The sequence below is a fragment of the Scophthalmus maximus genome, chromosome 2 (genome assembly GCF_022379125.1).
Source record: "Scophthalmus maximus strain ysfricsl-2021 chromosome 2, ASM2237912v1, whole genome shotgun sequence".
NCBI classification, from domain to species: domain Eukaryota; kingdom Metazoa; phylum Chordata; class Actinopteri; order Pleuronectiformes; family Scophthalmidae; genus Scophthalmus; species Scophthalmus maximus.
In genome coordinates this window covers 4554298-4568716 of record NC_061516.1, presented here as the reverse complement: position 1 = coordinate 4568716, position 14419 = coordinate 4554298, and the positions used below count along the sequence as shown (strand labels likewise).

General features: G+C 46.0%; 1 protein-coding gene across 2 annotated transcripts in view; it reads left to right on the top strand.

Annotated features, from left to right (window-relative positions):
- Nucleotides 1–14419, top strand: part of LOC118300473 (synaptic vesicle glycoprotein 2C-like) — a 37213-nt gene that overhangs the window by 18671 nt on the left and 4123 nt on the right. For both annotated transcript variants that reach the window (XM_035624905.2, XM_047327459.1), the window contains 10 exons: nt 591–771; nt 3138–3289; nt 6997–7130; nt 8121–8210; nt 8305–8415; nt 8534–8622; nt 9984–10148; nt 11067–11200; nt 13282–13485; nt 13650–13809. In XM_035624905.2, the coding sequence (XP_035480798.1) occupies nt 591–771; nt 3138–3289; nt 6997–7130; nt 8121–8210; nt 8305–8415; nt 8534–8622; nt 9984–10148; nt 11067–11200; nt 13282–13485; nt 13650–13809 (1420 nt within the window). The remainder of the gene's footprint in view (nt 1–590; nt 772–3137; nt 3290–6996; nt 7131–8120; nt 8211–8304; nt 8416–8533; nt 8623–9983; nt 10149–11066; nt 11201–13281; nt 13486–13649; nt 13810–14419) is intronic.

Here is a 14419-nt window from a genome sequence, read left to right as displayed (position 1 = left end):
GGATACTGGCACCGTGAAGTTGATTTTCAAGCACCTGCATTGAAACAATTTCAAAGAATGTAAGTGCACGAGTACAGAGCGAGATATTTTCCCCCCTGGGAGTTGGTGGGGACCAAAACGGAGCTAAAATGACACCTATATGTCTGCTGGATGTGTAAAAACACAATCAGTGTACTGTTTGCAGCTTATTTCTGCTGCCAAATTTAGTTAGTGAAGGCTTAAAGAGTCCAGGCTGAAACAAAACATCTTGCTTCCACTACCACGTCATGGCCAATACAACACTGTACTTCCTCATTCCACAGCCAGAGAATCAGTCGGTGTACACACAAGGTCGTTGTGCACCAAAACAGAAAAACCCTCCTGTTTAACAAGCAGACGAGTCTGCCAGTTTGTTAGCCATGTCCATCTGCTTTAGGTAAACACAAATGTATCGGTGATAGTGTACATGTTGGCTAGTAAACAACTAAAAATTACCGTCCTAAAATACTTAACAGTTTATTTTTGAATCCACTCAGCAGTCACACAAACGGACGTTTGACTGCCGATGGTTGTGATCATCTCTCTCTCTCCCCCTGCCTCCCTTTCTCCAGGTAGCATTGTGTATCTGGGGATGATGTTCGGAGCCTTCTTTTGGGGCGGCCTGTCAGATAAGGTGGGCCGTAAACAGTGCCTGCTGATATCCATGTCCGTCAACGGCTTCTTCGCCTTCCTCTCGTCCTTTGTTCAAGGCTACAGCATGTTCCTCCTCTGCCGCATGGTGTCTGGCTTTGGGTGAGTCCACTTAACGCTTTCCTGTTTTTTTTTCCTCCTCCCTTGTCTTCCCTGGAATATCGTCCTGCTTTACATCCCGTCCTCCACCCCCCGGTGACTGTTGCCTCTCGGAGGACTTTCCCTCTCCGGCCTGATCCGTCCCCCAACAACATTTCCTCTGCCGTCTCTCCTCCTCAAAAGTCAAAGCACATGACAAGGGGTTATTCTGAGTGCCTGGCACCAGCCCGTCCTCATCCCCTGGAGCGGTGGAACAGGAACATTTGCAGAAATGAGCTGAGCACAGTAAATGAACATCTGGTGGTAAACGCATTGGTCTGCTCCACTGCCCACATCCTTGAGAAATGACGCGCCCTCCCATCTCAGTGATATGACACCCCTGTTCATGTACTGTATATGACACATAAAGGTCAACTCTAGTGCAAGAGAGTTCAGGCCACTGAGATAAATAATAATATCGAACAAGCATAATAACGGGCATTGTTCTAATTGAACCTGTGGTGACTACTTAAGTGGAGGCAGGTCGTGGATCCAACTCGGATTACAGTAATAGAATGTAAATTAAAGTCAGAGGGCGCTGTTGTCGGCCTGAGGGCATTTGTGTGATTGGTTCAAAACTCTACTGGGAGAGCTGTCAAAACCAAGAACAAGAGAGAAAATGTTATTTCCAGGCTGCTGTACTTGAGACTAATAGAAATCCTGGTGTGTGTTAAGTGTACATATCATTACAGACCACCGGCCCGGCCTGTTTCCAGTACACTCAGTGAAATTGTCCGTCTCCAGCAGGAGAGTTACCTGATTTGCTCTCTGCTCATTTCTGTTTAAGTACAGCTGTATATGCAACCAGTAAGACTGTGCTGTACCTTGGTCAAGAGAATACAATAACTCCTACCATAATGGCTCTGCTTTAAATTTTTAATTAGTAGCTTTAGCTTTTATTTCATCACTTCACTCTCAATGTGTATGCAAATGCAGCTTTTATGGTGGGGTCTGAATGAGATTCATGATTGCGCATATGCAGCACCTTGAAGAATGTGCCTGAACAAACAGATCTATATTGATTGGAGCTGCGGCGGCATTGGTGACTTGATTTGAAAGATTTCCAAGGGACTGCTGGGTTTTTTTTTACAGCCTCAGTCTGAGAGAAATACGACCCAGCATGCTGTCGCCGGACTGACTTAGATTCTGCATGTTTCATTAACGTTCTCCTTACCTCATTAACTTTGCCACCGTGCGCTCAGTCTGGAGATTCAAAATGCCTTTCTGTGAAATCCCACAACCAGTGGCTTTCTCAACGTCCAAAGAGGGTTCGTATACGGGAATGCATTTATTTGAACAATTATTTCTGCTAGGCTAAGCTAACAGGCTTTTGGCTCTGGCTTCCTATGACCTATGGTACAGACATCCCATCTCAATGTCAGCGTGGAGGCAAAAGTCAGTGTATTTCTAAAAAAAGTCAAAGAAGACAAAGTGTGATCAATGTCCCGTGATGACTAGTGTACCCGACGTGAAATAAGAAAAAAAGAACTTCAAACGTTCGAACAAAGTAATCAAAAACGGATTTAATTTAAAATATAAATATACACAGAGGCGGTTGCTTTGGTAAATAAAGCAGATTAAAGAAACGCTGATGCTTTTTTTTACTTTACTTAACAGCACACAATTCCCTAAACTCGGAGAGTTGTGGCCTCCGTCTCAAGACTGTTATCCATCTTGGCCCTGATCTCATACTCTCCGAGCAGTTTGCCATTCGGGTTATCTCTTTCATTTTTTGCTTAAACGCTGAGGCGGAGGGGAGCGTCGCTGCAGACACAGATGGGCTCCCGCTACGCTCTGCTGACGCCTCACCGACGGTCCGGTTCAGCGCAGAGCCGCAGACACACATCGCATGAACCGAAACGACGCGACCTTATGAGATTTCATTAGCAAGAGTCAATGTTGTGTGCAATGTGTGATATTTCTCATTTGGCTGAAAACACCCTTTCAACAGCCTCGCGTTCGGTGCAATGATGCGACAAGAACGAGCGGGGATGCTTCAAATATTGTACTACACACCTGTAACATCTTATAATGGTGCTTCTTTTTTTTTCATTTCCCTTGGTCAGTGCGTGACAGCATGGCTTCCTCGAACACGTTTTTTCAGTTTGAACTTTTGTATAGTTAACAGGCTGGTGCCATCCAGTTTCTCGTTGATGGTGAAAAATGGAGAATTGCAAATCCGAACTCCTCAACTTTTCCCCCAAATGGTTTTCATGTTTGTATATTATGTCATGTATAAACCTGTTTTGCCTCCTTTCTTATTGCACATGCAACATCCACCTCGGTAACTGAAGCATACACAGTTAACTACAACCGACCACTGTTTGCAGGATCGGCGGGGCAGTACCTATCGTGTTCTCGTACTTTGCGGAGGTGTTGGCTCGGGAGAAGAGAGGCGAGCATCTGAGCTGGCTCTGCATGTTCTGGATGATCGGAGGAATCTATGCCTCAGCCATGGCCTGGGCCATCATCCCGCACTATGGTGAGTGCCAGCTCTGACCCGATCAACCAGTCAGGGCAACGTCTTACCGAAGTGAGCGCCCAACTCTTGGCACGGGATTACAGAGGAGTCCAGTGAAAAACGCTGAGGTGCATTATGGGGAATGTAGGATCCAGTGTTTTGGAGTTTGACCCGCACTAGAGACTATATTGATCGTGCATGGATTTTTATCATTCTTTAACAATCTATAATCAAAACTAAAGTGCATTCTCTTGATAAGCAAGTGAGTGGAAAGAGTTGATCTTGGTTGTATGCCTCAGCTGAATGAAAGAATTAAGGCTGCAATGCAGTATTCAACTGAGCATCAAATGACAGCTCACAGTGGACCATTACAGGTTACTGGTTTATAGTATTACAGGTTACTAGTTTATGGTAATAGGACTAGATGTTCGAAAAATGTTTATTGATGATTTGGACTCTGCTAATCAACTGTAGGAATTTCTTGGACATCCATCGGATAATGGAAGACGAGCTGGACGATCTAGATATGAAGGAAGAAGTAGCACAAAGTGTCCTTTGTGTAGTTAATGCACCTTGTTCATTTTGGAGTTCGAGAGTGGTTGCAATTTTTGTCAGGCAGACGAACAAAGTGGATTCCGCCTTTCTGTACGTTTAATTCAAGATGGACTCAGGGCACAGTCAAATGAGGACAGAACTCAGGAAATGTCCATGTTTTATACATGCTGCGTGCTGAGTTACACATTATCTAGGCTCTTGGTTGTAAAACCACCTCTGAGAGGACAGCGCTCTCTCCTGGGACATTGAGCAAGGCACTCACAGCCCGCTGGTTGCGTAGACCTTTAGTGTATCCGCAGACAAGTACAACATCTTCACCTTCAACTGTTGGGTCAGAAGAATACATATGATCCTCAAAGTTCCATTGCAAAACAGTTGCAGATGTTGTAGCAGCTGAAATTGCACAGCGTGACGTGAGAGCAAAATGACCAAATGTGCGTCTGCTCTCAGCTCCGGCAAACCCAGGTTCCAAATGGGAAAAAACATTTCTCACTGCCAGCAACCACTTGCCTCACCGGCTCAAACATAACTAGGAATAGAGAAGTCAATTAAGTTTGACTTTGCAGCGTGCTTCCACGGTTGGTGATGCTCCCTGCTGTACTGAAGCACATTTACAGCTCGTCGTGCTAGGTAAAAACGCGGGGAGCCCATCTAAATTTAGAAAATCAAGCCCCCGAGGGGTGCACAAGGCAGGCTCGCACAGAGGCAGCAGCAGAACAAGCAAGAAAGAAAAACAGAATGTCAGCCCACATGCCGAATGTGAGTGTGGAGGCGTTGAACAAATAATTGCTCACAAAGTCAGCAAACGGAACAACTCGGACGCAGGCGAGCTGTCAGCTGACACAGCAAAGAGGGGCGAAACCTTGTTTGTTTTTTTACCAGCGACAAAACCTTACAGCAGCGGCGTGTTCTGTCATCGTCTCAAAATTACGGACGCACAACAATGAGCATTTGTGTTCATTTCCTGGACCTTTGTGCGACGAAGTCCGGGGCGGTTTAAAAGACAGGGAAAGGCGGGGCGGACGTGACAAATCTCATGAGCTGTAGCGAGGCGGGGCTGGAGGACAACAGACAGGGGAGGAGGTGCGTGTCAGAGGATGAAGAGCAAAATGAACGCAACGAAATCAGTCTGGCGTGGAGGGGTCGTGGACGAGGAGAGGGGGGCGGCGAGAGAGTTCGGGAGGACGGGGAGTGCACTTGATTTGTGTGGCTTGTGTCAGGGATAATCGAAAGGTGAGGGGGATCCAGCGGGGGGCTAAAGGGAGGCGGAGAGAGGCAGCAGAGGGGAGGGGACGGAGTGAAACAGTATCAAAGGAGAGGAAGAGACAAAAGGGACGAGGGGAGTTCCAGGGCCATGTTGATCCCATGCTCTATGACGATGTTTGCCGCTGGACCCTGTGACGGGGACGGCTCTCTGGTTGATTGAGTAACTCGATGAAGTGGCGCTCTTATTTGGAGTAAGTCACAATGCAATCGTGAACTACACCATGTACAGCAGAGCCTGAAAAGCCGTTAAAGACAACATCACACACTGTGAAGGACAAAAGACGTCCGGCCAAAAACAAAATTGGTTGCTACGGCAAAAAAGTTTGATTTTGTTGTGACTCTTCCCTCGGCCCTTCATGTGTAAGGTCATTTGAATTGACCTGCAGTACAGTACAGTGACAAACAACCATGCGGACAATCTAAATGCATGAATGAGGATTGCTTAAAAATTTTTACATTACTGCAACTAATATATATAAAAAAAAAAATTCCAAGTCTTATGGAGTATAAGTAACACAAAGGCTGCAATTCAAAAAAACAATTCATCATGAAAACATGGTATTTGCTCATCGTGTTATGTTCATTTGTACTGGCGATGTGTGGCCATGCTGATATGTTTGGTTTTGACATCTCCGTCTCTGAAATGCTTGCCGTCATCAACAGTGCACCAGAAGTGCAGGGACTATTTCTTTGTTTGAATGTAGTTCCAGTGATAAATGTTCAGTGTGATACCAAACAGCATTTATCTCAACTGTTAAATACCACGATTATTTTTATAAATTATTATTATTTTATCATTAATATTTACATTCAATCATGACTGGACAAAATCTCAAAAGAAGAAGGGGCTTAGTTGCATGATGCGGAAAAAATAGTGCTCACGGAGAAAAATATTTGCATATTATCTATTGTACAAAAAGACAGACCGTTTTAAACACGATTCCATCCTCAAGCTCTGTGTGTGCGTCTTCACAAACTTTATTTTTGCACGAGTGAGTGTGCGAGCGCCGGCTCATAATTGAGGTCAATTGATTAGATGCCACTGTTTTAACACATTTTTCCTCCAAGATGCAGTGGTGTGTGGGTAATAGGTTCCGCCGCAGTGCTCTTCGCATTGACTCGTGGACAAAGGCCAGATAACTCTCTCTGTGTGTGTGTGTGTGTGTGTGTGTGTGCGTGTGTGTGTGTGTGTGTCTTTTTTACAGTGTCACAATGTAAGATGTTTAGAGTTGGAATGCATGTTTTTTGTGTGTGTTGGTGTGCGTGTGGGTGTGTACATGGCGCTTTAAAATGTGAGCCGCAACATTGACTGACGGTCAAGGACAGTGTGTTTGTGTGTTGTGTGCCAGTGTGTGCCTCAGATGTGTTCACCTACCCGTAGAGCAGGGACATAAATCTTGCTGAGTATCTCAATCAGTCAGCCGTCGCCTCCGGTCCATTATAGCTGTAATCCCCTTCGTGACGACCGTAGCGGTACAAGGCTTGAGCCGCAGCCCACCCCGCCTGATGTCACAAAATAGAACATCCAAAGAGAGAGTTCTGTGTTGTGAGACCCGGGGTGGCAAAGATCGCCAATGACTTGTGGCGTTTGGACGGGCCATCTTACAGTAGCAACATCTCTTTAGGATTTAACCCCTGAATGGAAACAGCGCCTCTCTCCGCGCGCCTCTCTCCGTGGTGCTGAAAGGTTCGGCAACACGGGCCGAATCCCAATTCAGACCGTCGCACCCTATGGCAACGTCCCGGAACGATCTGGCAACCTCCCGAAACGTGCCTGGCAACCCTCTGCCACGCCCTGGCACGGCCAGCAAACGTCAAGCGGCAAACCACATTCAGATAGAGTAACTCCCAGTAATTTCTGACTGTATGTGTGTCCTTCCCTCCTGTGCGATTGCGTCTGTGTGCAGGCTGGAGCTTCAGCATGGGTTCGGCCTACCAGTTCCACAGCTGGAGAGTGTTTGTGGTGGTGTGCGCGCTGCCGTGTGTCTCCGCAGTGGTCGCGCTCACCTTTATGCCCGAGAGCCCCCGCTTCTACCTGGAGGTAAGAGAGAGACGGTATATTGCGGCTGCACCTCCATCCCTCTGGATGACAGTTACAGCTAGAATAGTGTTTCTCCTCCAAGGCCGAGCAATCCTACACCTGATTGTGGGTTTTTTTTTCCCCATGGTAGAATCCCCCCCCCCCCGAATATTACACATTTGTTGGTTCGCACGTCTAAAGCTTCCAAAGATGCTTCCAAGCCATTTTGTACCCTCCTGAATTATCCCGTTGTCTCAGCATATTCAGGTTTCCAGCCCCATTTGTACGTACAGTGGCTGAAAAAGGACTACCCCTGAAAATATAAAACCCACTGGATCCACACAAAGTTGCACCTACTCATATACCAGTCCACCAAATGTCACTGTAACTTTTTAGTTTTATCGAGATTCATGCATTATTCCCTGGCAAAAATAACCAAAAATATGGACAAAAAAAAATTCCCCAAGCCGCAATGTAAAAAAAAAGTGGGGGGAAAATATTTTTTTCCCCTAGATTTAGGTTGGAGCAATAGAGTAGCTGTACATTTTCCTGCTGTCTTGGCCTGATTAATAACACCCTACGCAGAGCTAAGCTGCTGAAGGTACTTTAATACTCTTAGCGCCCACCTCCCCGCCCAAATTTGTGATTCTCCCCGAGGATATAATTATCTTTCGATGTCAATTCGCCAATACAAGTCCATAAATCTCCCTCGAACCTTCCTCCTCCGTGTGAAATTGCCATGATTTTAAGCAAACCCTTTATGGTAGAGTTTGAGTACGTCATTTTACGTTAGAGCCCCCAAATTATGGGGGTGTTGTGTTTTTTTGGGGTGTGGGATTTGTGCGCAAGTATGGAAGCTTAACTTGTTGTTGTGATGTAAAGTAAACAGAATTCAAATCCAAGGGACGGCTCAGGTGAAAAATGTCCAGCCACTTGAGGATGAAAAGAAGGGAAATCCTAATTCATGTCTGCAATTGCGTGCCTCACATGTTCAACTTGACTGTCGCCTAGATGGGTAAACATGACGAGGCCTGGATGGTGCTCAAACACATCCACGACACCAACATGCGCGCCCGTGGAGAACCGGAGAGAGTCTTCACTGTGAGCACACACACACACACACACACACTTGGCAAACCCCTTTCCGCCGCTGCAGTGCCATCAGCAGGTGATAGATCAGTGTCTCCCCCTGCAGGTGAACAGGATAAAGATCCCCAAACAGTTGGACGAGCTGGTGGAGATGCGGAATGAGTCAGCCAACCCCGGGCTCAAGGTCCTCCTCAAGATCAAGGCTGAGCTCCGAGGAGTATGGCGCTGTTTTCGTCCTCGCCCTGGTTTGGACAGCCAGGTTTTGCACCAATTGTTTATGGACGTGGCGATGTGAATTATCTCAAAATCTTTCTTTTTTCCCCGTTCTCTACTAGATCTGGTTGACTTTTATGAGATGCTTCAACTACCCAGTGAAAGACAACACTATTAAACTGGCTGTGGTGTGGTTTACTCTGTCTTTCGGGTAAGAGCCGTTGGCATCACCTCCAGCTCCGCTGCTCCAACTTCCCATTCTTATTATCCTATTCCTCTGTGGATGATACTTCGCTGAGTCCCCTTTGCTTTCGGTGAAGTTCTAAGCACTGAGGCAGATGCTCTCTCACTTCCATCCTCTTGATGAATGTTGACAGGTGAGATTAGAAAAGAGAGAAGGGGCTGTTTGCCTTTCCCCCCCGCCTCCTGGGTGCTTTAATGAATTACGGCACGTGCATGTTGGTAATTTTCCGGCCGAAGGAAAGCCTTTTTTAAAATTAAAAAGAGACAGATGTAGGCCGCTTTATGCTCCAAAATGTAACTTATTCTCTTTCTAAGCTGGTATGTCATTTATATTTGTCTGACTGCTGGAAAGAAGGAATAAACTCTTAAATAAACCTCTGTACAGTAGGCTCACAACAGCCAGTTAAGCTGTTGTATCATTGTATTCCGCTTTGTTTCATTTTGATTTGGACACGTTGAGCTGCACTGTTACCAGAATTGATTGATTGATTCATTTATTGCGACGCTAAATGCCGTCACGATGTCACTATTTCGCCGTGGTGCAACAAACCTTTTGAAAGTGAATGGTTATGATTTGTATAAATATATGTATATATATATATATATATATATAAATTCTTCCACTGCCTGTGAAACCCGAACTTGACGGAAGCACCTTTACACTGTATTGCTCCTCGGTATGTCGCCTCTGCTTGTTTCCACTGAACCAAACAAGCCAGTGTCTTAAATGAAACGGCTTCAATGTGGATCAACAATGCCCATCGTCCAGTTTTCATATACAGACTATCGAGGTGGAATAAAGGTGCTTCATTCCCACCTTGAGCAGGCTGTGGACCGGGGGTCTTGAGTAATGAGCCTCCCAATCGATTTCTAGATAAAAACTTTTATTTGCTGCATTCGCTCTGAAACCAAATCTGCACCTTGATTATGGCAATGTTTTCCTTGTTGGGCCATTTGTTTTTTTTTATTGGATACAGATAATTATAATATCAATTTATGAATACATGTATTTACCATCATGTCCTCATGAGGCAATGTTCGAATGGTTTGTAATGTACTTACACACGTTACCGACACACACAATAAACCTCATGTTTAGGGTTAATCTTGTAGTTTTAAATTGAGAATTCATGTCTTAATAGGAATTAATGAGAAAACGAATACACTGCCCGCAAAAGAAAGCCGTTAAGTACAACAGCAAATGTGCAACACAAAATCACTGCCTCTTCAGCGATGGTGGCGACTTCATAGAGACCATGAGCCGAACCAGACGGGCCAGTGACCACGTGTCAACGCGTGAACAACCCAGAGAGCTGTTGTTGTGTCCAGGTACTACGGACTGTCGGTGTGGTTCCCGGATGTGATCAAGCACCTGCAGGCCGACGAGTACGCGTCCAGAGTGAAGGTGCACAACAACGAACGCATTGAAGACTTCACCTTCAACTTCACCCTGGAAAACCAGATCCACAGAAACTCGGTCTTTCTAAATGACAGGTAAAAAAAACAAAAAACAGTGTGGGTGCAAACTGACTTCTGTTGTGACAAATAGAAACCATCAGCCGCAATGTAACAACCTTGGGATCCCAAAACCCGTGAGACTCCGTACAGCTGCATGTCCCATTGTGGGATGGCCGTACTATTAGTGATTCTGTTCACCACTGCCGGTAATATTAATCTTTCCTCCTTTATCTCCCTCACCGCCAGGAAATTAAATGGCCCATCTCTCTCTCTTTCTTCCCTTCTTTCTCTCTCTCTCACAAACACACACGCACACACACACACACACACATCTGTTCCTTCTCCTGCTAATGGTTCTCACTTACACAAAGGCCACGGAGGAGATCCGTCGATATGCTGCTGTTGTTCTTTTCCAAATACCCACCGGAGACCAGAATGCACTTTTATTAAGAGATACATTTCAAGGCCAATATCATGATACTGTGCGCAGCAGGCATTTCATATTAGACATGCTAAAGGCCGGACATGCCTGGTGAAGAGGTTCTCAGATACAAGTAGAAGCCCTGCATTAGAATTTTTACTTTTCATGCAATTGCTGTTTTATATACCTAAAATACCATGTGATGCATACCATGCATCATATTTTGTAAGATCAGGTTTTCTTTCAACACAATCTGTAGGTGACTTAGTAACTACAGAAGTCAGATAAATGTAATAAAATGATGAATCGTTACTTTTCATTTCCCTGTGAAAAGTAACAAATATAAAGTAGTTTACCTTGTACTCAAGTTGAGTTCTCCTCATTTGTACTTCAGCGTCTTTTTTTTAACATTTTTTTCTTTTCTCAACACAGTTCCTGTGAGGGCCCCGTCCCTGTTAATCTTGCGTCACTGGTTGATCTGTCTTTTCGTTTTTGTTCCCCCCCCCCCGCGCTTTGCGTCCACCTTATCCTAGGTTTATCGGCATGAAGTTCAAGGCGGTCACGTTCATCGACTCGTCCTTCCTCAACTGCTACTTTGAAGATGTCTCCTCGGTCGGATCCTTCTTCAAAAACTGCACCTTCGTGGACGACTTCTTCTACAACACGGGTGAGTGTGGGGCCCGCTCACGCCCGCGGCGCCCGCCGGCTGCTGGAAAAATCCCATTATACCGCCGCACATAAGTCTCAGCCAGCCCGTCTGTCTCTTTCAGACAGTTCATCTTGGGTCTAATGTCCAAGCTTCTGGTTTTGGAGAAGAAAGAAAGGGTTTGAGTGTTTATGGCTTTGCTTTGTGTCACTAAATTACTGCTTGACCCCCATGCCCCCGCGCAGATTGCCTCTCTGAATTCAGGTGACCCGTGTTAACAAAGACACCGAGCCGGGCTGGGCTGGGGAGCATTTTCTAACCGCACAAAGGAGTGTTTTTCCTCTGTCGTTTTAGATGCTTGCTGTAGAATTCAGGACACCGGGGAGTGTTAACTTCCTGCAGGGAGCTTTCCTCGCTCCTGAATAATTCATCGCAGCCTGTTCTGTTGCTGTGTCGATAAAGACGTCTGCGAGCAGCGTCTGAAACATGGCGTGCACACCTTTGCCAAGCCATGGCTCTGACAGCGGAGTGCGGTCCACCGCCGTCCACGCGCAGGGAGAACGGGGGAAAGGCAGCGGAGGCGTCTAGAATGCTCCGAGAGAACAGGAGCTGAGTCAGACCACGTGGGAGCGACGGGTGGAGAAACTGTTCCCTCCAGCACTCGGGGAAGGCGCTGAACACGGAAACAGGGAGCGCACCGTTAGGGTTCTGGTGACGCCCCATGGGAAATGAAGTCTCTTTGCCCCCAGCAACGTGTTTTGTAGAGAGGATGAAGAGAAATGAGGAGAGACGAAATGAGAGGGGAGTGTTTCATGAGAAGCAGAGCTGAGGGGCAGGGGATGTTTTCCTATTGATACAGCTGCTGCAGTGTATTAATACGCCATTTTCTATTTAGGGAGGGACTCACAATAAACTATACAGAGTATTAGTATTTTACATGACTTCCCTATACATACAGTTAAGATGGGTTATGTTTATGAATCACATTTAATTAGACCCGAAAGGAACAGTTTGATAAACAAAAAATTCTGTTTTCCAAAACCGCCCCACATTTTTTAAATCATCTTTACTCCACTCCACGTAGAACGACAGTGGCGCATATTTCAGCCAAGTCCCAAGAAAACCTCACGTGTCTGTCGGATCCGGATTATTGCCCGGGATCCAATCACCAAATCTCGAGTCTGAGCACCTAGTTCGAGTTTCGGCCCACCAGCGAATACAGTCTGGGTTCAGTTCGAGTCATCAAGGTTTGAATTTTCAGGTGAAATCCACGAGAGGCAAAGTGTACAGCTTTGGGGCTACCCTCAGCGCCAACCGCCTGACTTAACTGACCATATGCACGAGAACCCGCATGTAGGCCGGTGAACATACGTGCCTGCCATCGCATGACACTGAATAATGTTTCAGTGTCTCCGACGTACGATTCTTGATAGAGTCAGTGCTCGAGACCAAGTCCAAGTCCCGGTCATCATCAAGATGAGTCACGAGTCCTGAGAATTGGGACTTGAGTTGGACTGGAATACTACAACACAGGCTGCATCTGTACCAATTTGTACAAACTCATAACAGACACGATATCTCCCAGGGGTAGGAAAAAAGTACGAACCGGATTCAATCAAACTTGATTGGCTTTAGAATGTATACTTTCTCCGAATGTAATTAAGTAAGGAATCCTTCAAAAAACATTGCACAGTGTTGCGAGTCTTCGGGAAACAGCAAAAAAACCAAAACTGTACAGACTCAGCACGTTGATCACGATGCGAAGAAGATGTGCACGTGTTCACATTGATGATAAAACTGTAGACAAATATCACATAAACCTCAGGGCAGTTGTCCCTTTTAGCCTTGCTTATCCAGCGGTGCAATGCTGGATAAACGGGCAACCTGAACCTGAAGTCTAAAACCATCAACAGAACACTAATAACACGAGTTAAAAACCATTCAAATCATCAAGTTCCTACTGTAAATTGAATCAGCAACAGCCAGGAGACAGAGAATTGAGCTCCTTCAGACGCCCGGTGCCCGGCAGACACCAGCTCACCTCCGTCCATTATCCCAACGCAGTGTGAAAGACTTGTTTTTCTCGCCTCTCACGTTTGCAGATATTGACGATGCCAAACTAACGAACTCCCGGGTGGTCAACAGCTCCTTCCACCACAACAAGACAGGTTGTCAGATGACCTTTGAGGACGATTACAGCGCCTACTGGGTCTACTTTGTCAACTTCCTGGGAACGCTGGCCGTGCTGCCCGGAAACATCGTCTCTGCGCTCCTCATGGATAAGATAGGGCGCCTCAGCATGTTAGGTATGACAAAGCATGATCTGGGTTTTTTTTTCTTTGGGTCGGGAACGATAACAGCTGTTTGCAAAATGTCCTGCGGCGTTGGCCTTTGTACTGTACCTGCAGTGACACCTAGTGACGTAAATGAGGCTGTGTCCGAGGTGTGAAAGATGTGTTGCGTTCCGTAGGGGGCTCGATGGTGCTGTCGGGCATCAGCTGCTTCTTCCTCTGGTTTGGCACCAGCGAGTCCATGATGATCTTCATGCTCTGTCTCTACAACGGCCTCAGCATCTCTGCCTGGAACTCCCTGGATGTGGTCACCGCTGAGCTGTATCCAACAGACAGGAGGTGAGCGCTGCTGTCTTAATGTTTTCAGAATAACATCCTTATGTCGGAAGGCTGAACGCCACTTTGGGCTTTACTCTGCCTTTTCGTTCAGATTTTATCATTGCAATTGTTTTTCTCAGAATTTCATTTTAGGTTATTACATCAGTGTCCTCATACTGTCCATTCCTGCAGCTCCTCTTTTCAGCCGTTGTCTGAAACGCTGGGTCTTTTTAAAGCAGTCTCCTCTGATTGGCCAGTGGGCCCACTCTGTTGTGATTGGTCAGAGGCTTCTAAGCGCGTGTGGGAAGTGACACACACAAAAAAAACCTATATAAAACACTAGATAACAAAACTGAAAAAGCATAATATCTCTCCTTTAACAATGTTGTACAAAGGTGCATCAGATAAGAGGAAGAGAAAACTCCCGCAAAGGAAGCTTTCGATTGGGGGAACCCTGTTCCGATGCCGTGTCACTGTCATGAAAGCTCTGATGTTTATAGGTGACGCTTTCCTCATATGATTCCATTACCGTTCGCACCTGTTGACAATGTTCATCCCTAATTTCTTTGGTTTAAAAAAGAAAAAAAAAGTAGGCTCACACGTCCTCTGTGTAAGAGCCAGACCCCATCAC